Source organism: Rhinopithecus bieti, unplaced genomic scaffold (genome assembly GCF_001698545.2).
Source record: "Rhinopithecus bieti isolate Rb0 unplaced genomic scaffold, ASM169854v2 scaffold_2432, whole genome shotgun sequence".
NCBI lineage: Eukaryota > Metazoa > Chordata > Mammalia > Primates > Cercopithecidae > Rhinopithecus > Rhinopithecus bieti.
The window spans coordinates 2,413,739-2,422,607 of record NW_016804136.1 but is presented as its reverse complement, the minus strand read 5'-3'; the positions used below and the strand labels follow the sequence as shown (position 1 = coordinate 2,422,607).

The following is an 8,869-nucleotide window of genomic DNA, read 5'->3' as shown; positions in this document are numbered from 1 at the left end:
AGAAAAGAACAGCTTTGAGTTTCCCCACATTTTAACCGAATTTAAAAGTATAGACTTCGCCGGGCGCGGTGGCTCAAGCCTGTAATCCCAGCACTTTGGGAGGCCGAGACGGGCGGATCACGAGGTCAGGAGATCGAGACCATCCTGGCTAACACGGTGAAACCCCGTCTCTACTAAAATACAAAAAAAAAAAAAAAGTATAGACTAGTGATTGTTTTAAAGGAGTGAGGCACCTAAGCCTTTTTACTCATTCACTAATTATAAAGCACAAAACCCTTCTGGCCCCAAACACACTGTTTGACAGCTGTTTTAGAACAAAACAGCTACTGTTTCTTGCTGCAAGGACAGTACTTGCAGTCAAAACGGCTTTGGGCAAGCTATGAATCTCACTTCCTTTAACTGCACTTAATGTCTGCAGATGACACTTGGAAGGGTGCTTTGTAAACAGTGAGCCACAACAAAGACAGTATTCCTTCAATGTTAGTGTTCAGCCTAAGAGCGGCAAAGCCCCATTTGGTATCAGCAACCAGCTTGGCCTCTGACAAGAATGTCAAAGACCCTGCCATCACCGGCCGCTCCGAAGACGACCAGCTCCTCCTTCATCAGGAGCTGCCTCCCCACAGCCCGGCGGGAGCGACTACGTCACTAGGATCCCGGCGACCTGCTTCGGGTGAGCCTGGCTGAATCAAAGCTATCACCGCCGAGGAGCCTGCTGTGGGGAGGGGTAAGGCCAGGCCGGCGCTCAGCCCCCTCTGGTCTCACCTGTCTGAGCGCCGCCTCTTCAGGAGGGCCCGGGCAGGGGGCACCGACCGGTCGCAGAAACGGAAAATGGTGCCGAGAATCCTAACCAGCCATCTGTACATACCAGGCCCGAGCAGCAGCGGCGGCCGACACACCCCGAGACGCAAACCCCAGAGCTGTCGCCGCCGCTGCCGCCTTCGCCGTCTCAGCCACCACCGCCAGAGTTCGGTCGCTGATTTGTGACGCGGGTGAAGGGCCCACAGATACAGCGTCCCCAGGGCTACCAGAGGCCCCCGCCCGCCACCACTCCTGACGTCACCTCCTCCCGCCCGACCGGAAAGCGCCATTCTCAATCTGCGCACGCGCAACCTGGCACCGCTCCCTATTTCCGAGCCCAGCAACAAGAGTAATTGTGGGACGGTCCCGGCCCAATCGCTGACGAGATCGAAAGGGCTGTCGGCAGGGTTTTCTCTTCGGCTGAGCCAATCCCGAGCCGGCCCGTGGGACAAGGCCCACAGGCCACACGTGAGGCTGCTCCATTCCGGAGGAGGCGTTCCGGGGTCCCAGAGGAGAATAGGTGCTCAGTGTTTGCTGAGTGCACACGTAAAGGTAGCTCAGGTTAATTAACACACATTTACCGTTTTAGGCGCCCTTTATTTTGCACTTACCTTTTGCCTCGTACTTTTCACTCATTGTCACCTTAATATGCCCAGCAACGGCATATGACAGTCTTATGCCAATTTTGTAAGTCAAGGAAATTGAGTCATAGAGCGATTAAGTTATTTGCCTAAGATCACAAAACTAGCTAGAGACGCAGCTGGAACTTGAACCCGGGGTCTGAGTACCAGCGCCAGTCCCTTGCCCTTGAGGTCTACTTGGAGACGTGTACATAGATAATTACAAGTTACAATACACCGTAAGTGGTTACTGTGATAAAGGTGTGTGCAGAGTGCAGTGGGAGCCAGAAAAAGGAAAACCACACACTGAGGACGAGAAGGAAAGGGCAGATGTCCTCAAGAAAGGCTTCACAGAAATTTAAGGATGAAACCTGCGGCCCACTAATGTCTCCTACCCTGCGCTAGTAAGTAATGAGTCTCGTTACCCTCCCGCTATAATTCCAACGTCACATTTCTAGTTAATTGTCAACTATAGGCCGGGCGCGGTGGCTCCTGCCCTTAATCCCAGCACTTTGGGATGCTGAGGTGGGCAGAACGCTTGAGCCTAGGAGTTTGGGACCAGTCTGTGCAACATAGTAAAAACCCGTCTTTACAAAAAATACAAAAATTAGCCGGGTGTGGTGGCACAAACCTGTAGTCCCAGCTACTTGGTAGGCTGAGGTGAGACGACTGCTTGAGCCCAGGAAGTTGAGGCTGCACTGAGTCGTGATCATGCCACTGCACACCAGCCAGGGTGACAGAGTGGGACCCTGACGCACCCCATCAAAAAATTACCAACTGAAAACAAATCCCACCCTACTTAGTGATAGAAAATTCAGTCCCCTCTTCCAAACAATCCTGAGAATCCTCAAAGGTTTTCATGCTCCACAAATCCATTCCTGACTAACTTGTTTCCTACTTGTTATTCAGTTAAGGCCAGAGTTTTACACTTGCTTGAACTTCAACCCTGGCATTCCCCAGTTCAGCCTCTTCCTTTCCTCAATAGACAGCATTCCAGGCCGGGTGTGGTGGGCTCATGCCTGTAATCCCAGCATTTTGGGACGCCAAGGCAGGCAGATCACTTGAGGTCAGGAGTTCAAGACCAGCCTGGCCAACATGGTGAGACCCCCCATCTCTACTAAAAAAGAAAAATACAAAAATTAGCCAGGCATGGTGGTACACTCCTGTAATCCCAGCTACTTGTAAGGCTGAGGCAGGAGAATTGCTTGAACCTGGGAGGTGGAGGTTGCAGTGAGCGGAGATCACACCACTGCACTCCAGCCTAGGCAACAGAGCAAGACTCTGTCTCAAAAAAAAAAAAAAAAAAAAAAAAATTCCAGAATTGTGCTGCAAGCCACCACCTAGAGCTTCAGAATCACCAGCCACACACCTGCAGCTACCACCACTCTGGCCTGGGGGCTGGGATCATATCCTAGAGGATGGAAGCAAATCTTAAGTGTGGACACACCTCCCTCCCTTATTCCCCTAAGCATAGCAAACACCAACCAGGCTGTTGCTGAAAGTTTGGGGCATTACAAAGCTGAGAAGACTTAGAAGTGGCTATTAGATTATGCAGCATCTATAGTCCCTGGCCTGTCCCACAAAGGAATTCCCTTCACCTCAAGGCCATTCCTTTACTCTTAACACCTTTGGCAAGCTGTCAACAGAAGGGACTTTTCCCTCTACCTCTACCCCGACATATTTCAGGTTGGACTCCCCGTAAATGTAATCAGAGTCAGGACTCCTATTAACAAAAGACAACCATTGGCATTATTGTGCAGAGCAGTTCAGTTACGTCTGTCCCTTCCACTCACTATGAGAGCTGGGCTTTGCCTTTGCCAAACCAAGAAGCCCACTCAAGTACCGGGAGAGGATTCTCCCAAATAAAAGAGCAGTCTTCATTTAAACACAAATCATACATCCTAAGAGACCAATTTTTTCCAAGTTAAAAAAAAAACACATAGAAAACTACAAGGTGCTGCCGGGCACGGTGGCTCACACCTGTAATCCCAGCACTTTGGGAGGCTGAGGCAGGCGGATAACGAGGTCAAGAGATCGAGACCATCCTGGCCAACATGGTGAAACCCCGTCTCCACTAAAAATTAACTGGGCGTGGTGGTGCGTGCCTGTAATCCCAGCTACTCTGGAGGCTGGGGCAGGAGAATTGCCTGAACCCGGAGGCGGAGGTTGTGGTGAGCCGAGATCACACCACTGCACTCCAGCCTGGCGACAGAGCGAGACTGTCTCAAAAAAACAAAACAAAACAAGCAAACAAACAAAAACTACAAGCTGCTTTTGAATAGCAACCTATTCCAGGTCTGGCCACTGAGATTTAAGAAATATTGTGGTAGGCTGGGTGTGGTGACTCATGCCTGTAATCCCAGCACTTCGGGAGGTCCAGGCCAAATGATCACTTGAGCCAGGGAGTTTGAGACCAGCCTGGGCAACACAGGGAGACTCTGTCTCTAAAAAAAAAATTATTTTTAATTAGCCAAGAGTGGTGGCATGTGCCTGTAGTCCCAGCTACTTGAGAGACTGAGGTGGGAGGTCAAGGCTGCAGTGAGCTGTGATTTCACCACTGCACTCCAGCCTGAGTGACAGAGTGAGATTTATAGTCTCAAAAAAAAAAAAAGAAAGAAAAAGAAAAAAATATACTGGGGTCACACTTGATAGCCCTGAGGTGCAACACAACAACACATTTTTTTTCCCTTTTCCTGCCCCATAAATAGCACCCTTACAAACTCAATACTGAAACACAGGCCATCCGCCAGGAAGAGTGAGAAGGCTTCAGAATTACAGATCTCAGTCAGAATCCCAGGGCCCCAACAGCAAACAATAACTCAAGAAACGAACGTGGCAATCCTCAGCCTCCCACCATGCATGCTCCCTCCATATCCGCTTAGTTACCCTCTAGAAGGAAGAAAAGGAGACGCATCCTTATACTCGTTCCCACCTGGGACTTGTCTGCCGATTGGTGCCTTCGCTGTCCTGTGGTCCACAGTAGAGACACGGGTGACTGTCCAGCCACTGGCCAAGGAGTGGGATTATCCTTAACCCCAACTCCACCACTGCCGCAGCCTTGCCAGGACCCAGCAGCTCTTTACTGGAAGGCCATAGGAGAATCCCAAGGCCATATGGAGTAACAAGGACATTGAGATATCTGCCCTCGGCTTGGATAATTTTCAGCTTTGTACTGCAAGAGGGGCACAACCTCATTGCTTAAGCTTTTGTAGGTGTTCGAACCAGATGCCCCAGTTCTCCAAGAAGATGCTTATCCCCTTCCAGCTGAGAGCAGCTCCTTGAAGCCTTTTCAGGGCCCCACCCCCTTCTTCCTCCAAACCTACCTCCCCTCCAATCCATTCTTTAGTCTTGCAAATTTCCCCTTTTAAAGCATTCAAAGAACGTTAACAAATTTCTTCTCAACTTTGTTTTTCCTGACCCCTGGACAGAAAAGAATTCTAGGCCATCTGTGGGAAGGGGTAAGGGCCCCTAGAGGAGGTCGTGTTGGCTTAGGCCTATTGTGCCTAAAATCCAACATAATTCACCACTCTGAAGATTATGTCTTTCTAGGTACAAACTCTTCTGGTACTTAAGAAAAACGTGTCCTCCTAATACCAAGTGGCAGAGTGAGATTTATAGTCTCAAAAAAAAAAAAAAGAAAGGAAAAAGAAAACAATATATTGGGGTCACACTTGATAGCCCTCCAGTGCAACAGGACAACACACGAAGACTTTGATCTTATTCAATCTGTGCAATAATAACCTGGGCCATACTATACCAAAGGTGAGTATACCCCTTTTGTGTCATAAATTTCATCATAAAACTGGCCAACATTGACTGCAAATGGCCCAGCCCACCTCCTGTGGAGACATAGCGCCACACCTTATCTAAGCCTGTGTCCTGATCTATAAAATGGAGTTAATAAAACCTGCCTCTCAGATCTATGATAGTTAAATGTGTTTGTGAGCCAGGCGCGGTGACTCAGGCCTGTAATCCCAGCAGTTTGGGAGGCTGAGGTGGGCAGATCACTTGAGGTCAGGAGTTCCAGACCAGCCTGAGCAACATGGTGAAGCTCCGTCTCTACTAAAAATACAAAAATTTAGCCGGGCGTGGTGGTGGGTGCCTGTAATCCCGCCTACTCAGAAGGCTGAGGCATGAGAATCTCTTGTACCTGGGAGGCTGATGTTGCAGTGAGCCGAGATCACACCACTACACTCCAGACTGGGTGACAGAGGGAGACTATCTCAAAAAAAAAAAAGAAAAGAAAAGATGATGGGCATGGTGGCTCACACCTGTAATCCCAGCACTTTGAGACACTGAGGCGGGTGGATCACGAGGTCAGTAGTTTGAGACCAGGCTGGCCAATATGGTGAAACCCCGTCTCTACTAAAAAAATACAAAAATTAACCAAGCGTGGTGACGTGCGCCTATAGTCCCAGCTACTCGGGAGGCTGAGGCAGGAGAATCACTTGAACCCGGGTGGTGGAGGTTGCAGTGAGCCGAAATCATGCCACTGCACTCCAGCCTGGGTGTCAGAGCAAGACTCCCTCTCAAAAAAAAAAAAAAAAAGAAAGAAAGAAAAGGAAAGGAAAGGAAAAGTGTTTATATAGACAAAGGGCCTAGTCAGTGCCCAGCACAGCTAGCTGATGCTTAACATTTCTCTTGCCTATCCTTCCTTCTCATATCTAATAAATCTTAACTTGCCTGGTCTGTATCATTCCTCTTTCCAAACCTATCAGAACTACAGTCCTTCCTTTTTTTTTTTTTTGAGACAGAGTCTCCCTCTGTTGCCCAGGCTGGGCAGTGGTGCTATTACAGGTGCCTGCCCCCACATCCGGCTAATTTTGTATTTTTTGTAGAGACGGAGTTTCACCATGTTGGACATGCTGGTCATGAACTCCTGGCCTCAAGTGGTCCACCCACCTCAGCCTCCCAAAGCGCTGAGATTACGGGTGTGAGCCACCTACCGCACCTGGCCCAGAACTACAGTCCTTTATAGGGGCTGATCATTTCTCACACGGTTGCAATAGACATTTCTGCTTCTGCCTTTCATCTTGTTAACTTATGCTGTTTGCAGGATGATCTCTCTTGTTGTCTTTTGTCTTTTGTTCTTCTGTTGTTGTTAAGGAACTAAATTTTATACTCTTATTTATTAAGAAAGGTAAATTTATAAATTAAGTTTCTTTTTCTATTACCAAATGACTAAAAACGGTTGGATTGATTTTCACCAAATTTGGCAGGTTTGTTTGGGGTGGTCTGACTTAAAATATAGAGCATATGGCAACCTTTAAACAATTTTTTTTCTTCTTTTGAGACAGGGTCTTGCTCTGTCACCTAGGTTACAGTGCAGTGGAGCGATCTTGGCTCACTGCATCCTTGACTTCCCCGGGCTCGAGCCATCCTTCCTCCTCAGTCTCCCAAGTAGCTGAAGTAGTTAGGACTAAAGGCACCCTCGTCAACATGCCCTGCTAATTTTTGTATATTTAGTAAAGACGGGGTTTTGCCACGTTGCCCAGGCTGGTCTGGAACTTCTGAGCTCAGCCCATCTGCCCACATCGGCCTCCCAAAATGCTGAGATTACAGGTGTGAGCCAGCGTGCCTGGCCAACCCTAAAATTAACTTCTGATGGCCCTGGGGAGAGCCTAGAAAAGAGAGACAGGTATCTCTGGAAGCAGCCGCAATTTAGGAGCAGCCAGAAGACAGGGATTCCTCAAAGTGAGAAATGCCGTACAGAGTGAAAGAGCATGAACCCCTTAAATGGTTCATGAAGGTTCTAAATGATGGCCCAAGAAATGTTACAAGGATCAACCTTCCAAATTACGGAAATTTTCCGTAGACTTGCTTCTCATGTGGAGAGACAACCCTTCATGCATGCTACAGGAAACAATTGTCTAACAAAGGCTCCCAGTTTCATGACCAATGCTTGGGAAGCCAGTTAAGTAAAATAAAACAGAAATCTGGCCCTAAAATAATATTTTAAAATAACAGTTTAAGATCCAAGTACATTTAAAATATGTGGCACCAATGGAAAATTATGTAAATATTGAACACTTCCCTCAAATTTTTATTTATTTATTTATTTAAACTTTTTCAGGCTGGCATGGTGGCTCACATCTGTAATCCCAGCACTTTGAGAGGCCAAGGTGGGAGGATCACTTGAGGTCGGGAGTTCAAGACCTGCCTGGCCAACATGATGAAACCCCATCTCTACCAAAAATATAAAAATTAGCCGGGTGTGGTGGTGCGTGCCTGTAATCCCAGCTACTTGGGAGGCCGAGGCAGGAGAATTGCTTGAACCTGGGAGGCAGAAGTTGTGATGAGCCAAAATTGCATCACTGCACTCCAGCCTGGGTGGCACTCCAGCCTAGGTGACAGAGTGAGACTCCATCTCAAAATAAAAATTATGGCTGGGTGCAGTGGCTCACGCCTGTAACCCTAGCACTTTGGGAGGCTGAGGCGGGTGGGTCACCTGAGGTTAGAAACTCGATACTAGCTTGACCAACATGGCGAAACACAGTCTCTACTAAAAATACAAACATTAGCAGCCAGGCGCAGTGACTCACACCTATAATCCCAGAACTCTGGAAGGGCGAGGCAGGTGGATCACCTGACCTCAGGAGTTCAAGACCACCCTGGGCAATATGGTGAAACCCATCTCTACTAAAATACAAAAAGAAAAATTAGCCAGGCATGGTGGTACACACCTGTAGTCCCAGCTACTCAGGAGGCTGCGGCACGAGAATCACTTGAGCCATGGAGGCGGAGGTTGCAGTGAGCCAAGATTGTGCCACTGCACTCCAGCCTGGGCTACAGAGTGAGACTCCGTCTCAAAAAAAAAAAAAAAAATTAGCTGGGCATGGTGGTTCGGGCCTGAAGTCCCAGCTACTGGGGAGGCTGAGGTGGGAGGATCACTTCAACCTGGGAGGCAGAGGTTGCAGCAAACCGAGATTGTGCCACCGCACTCCAGCCTGGGTGACAGAGTGAGACTCTGTCTCAAAAGAAAAACAAAACCAAATTACAAAACCAAAAAAAAACTTTTTCAGTGGGATGCATTAAATTAAAAAAAAAATAACTTTTAGTAGGCCAGATGTGGTGGCTCACGCCTGTAATTCCAACATTTTGGGAGGTGAAGGCAGGAGGACTGCTTGAGCCCAGGAATTCAAGACCAGCCTGGACAACATTAGAGACCCCCTCTCTACTTTAAAATTTTAGGCCAGGCATGGTGGCTCACACTTGTAATTCCAGCACTTTGGGAGGCCAAGGCAGGAGAATCACCTGAGGTCAGGAGTTCAAGAACAGCCTGGCCAACATGGTGAAAACCCGTCTCCACTAAAATTACAAAAAATTAGCTGGGCATGGTGGTGGGCACCTGTAATCCTAGTTACTTGGGAGGCTGAGGCAGGAGAATCACTTGAACCCAGGAGGCGGAGGTTGTGGTAAGCAGAGATTGCGCCATTGCACTCCAGCCTGGG

The 8,869-nt window shown here is 48.3% G+C and overlaps 1 protein-coding gene across 1 annotated transcript in view; it reads right to left on the bottom strand.

Moving 5' to 3' along the window:
* Positions 1-1,070, bottom strand: part of SENP2 (SUMO specific peptidase 2) — a 45,924-nt gene extending 44,854 nt beyond the window's left edge. Inside the window, exon 1 of the mRNA XM_017866395.1 lies at positions 763-1,070. Coding sequence (XP_017721884.1) covers positions 763-863 — 101 coding nt within the window. The 5' untranslated portion in view covers positions 864-1,070. The remainder of the gene's footprint in view (positions 1-762) is intronic.
* Positions 1,071-8,869: the final 7,799 nt, after the last annotated feature.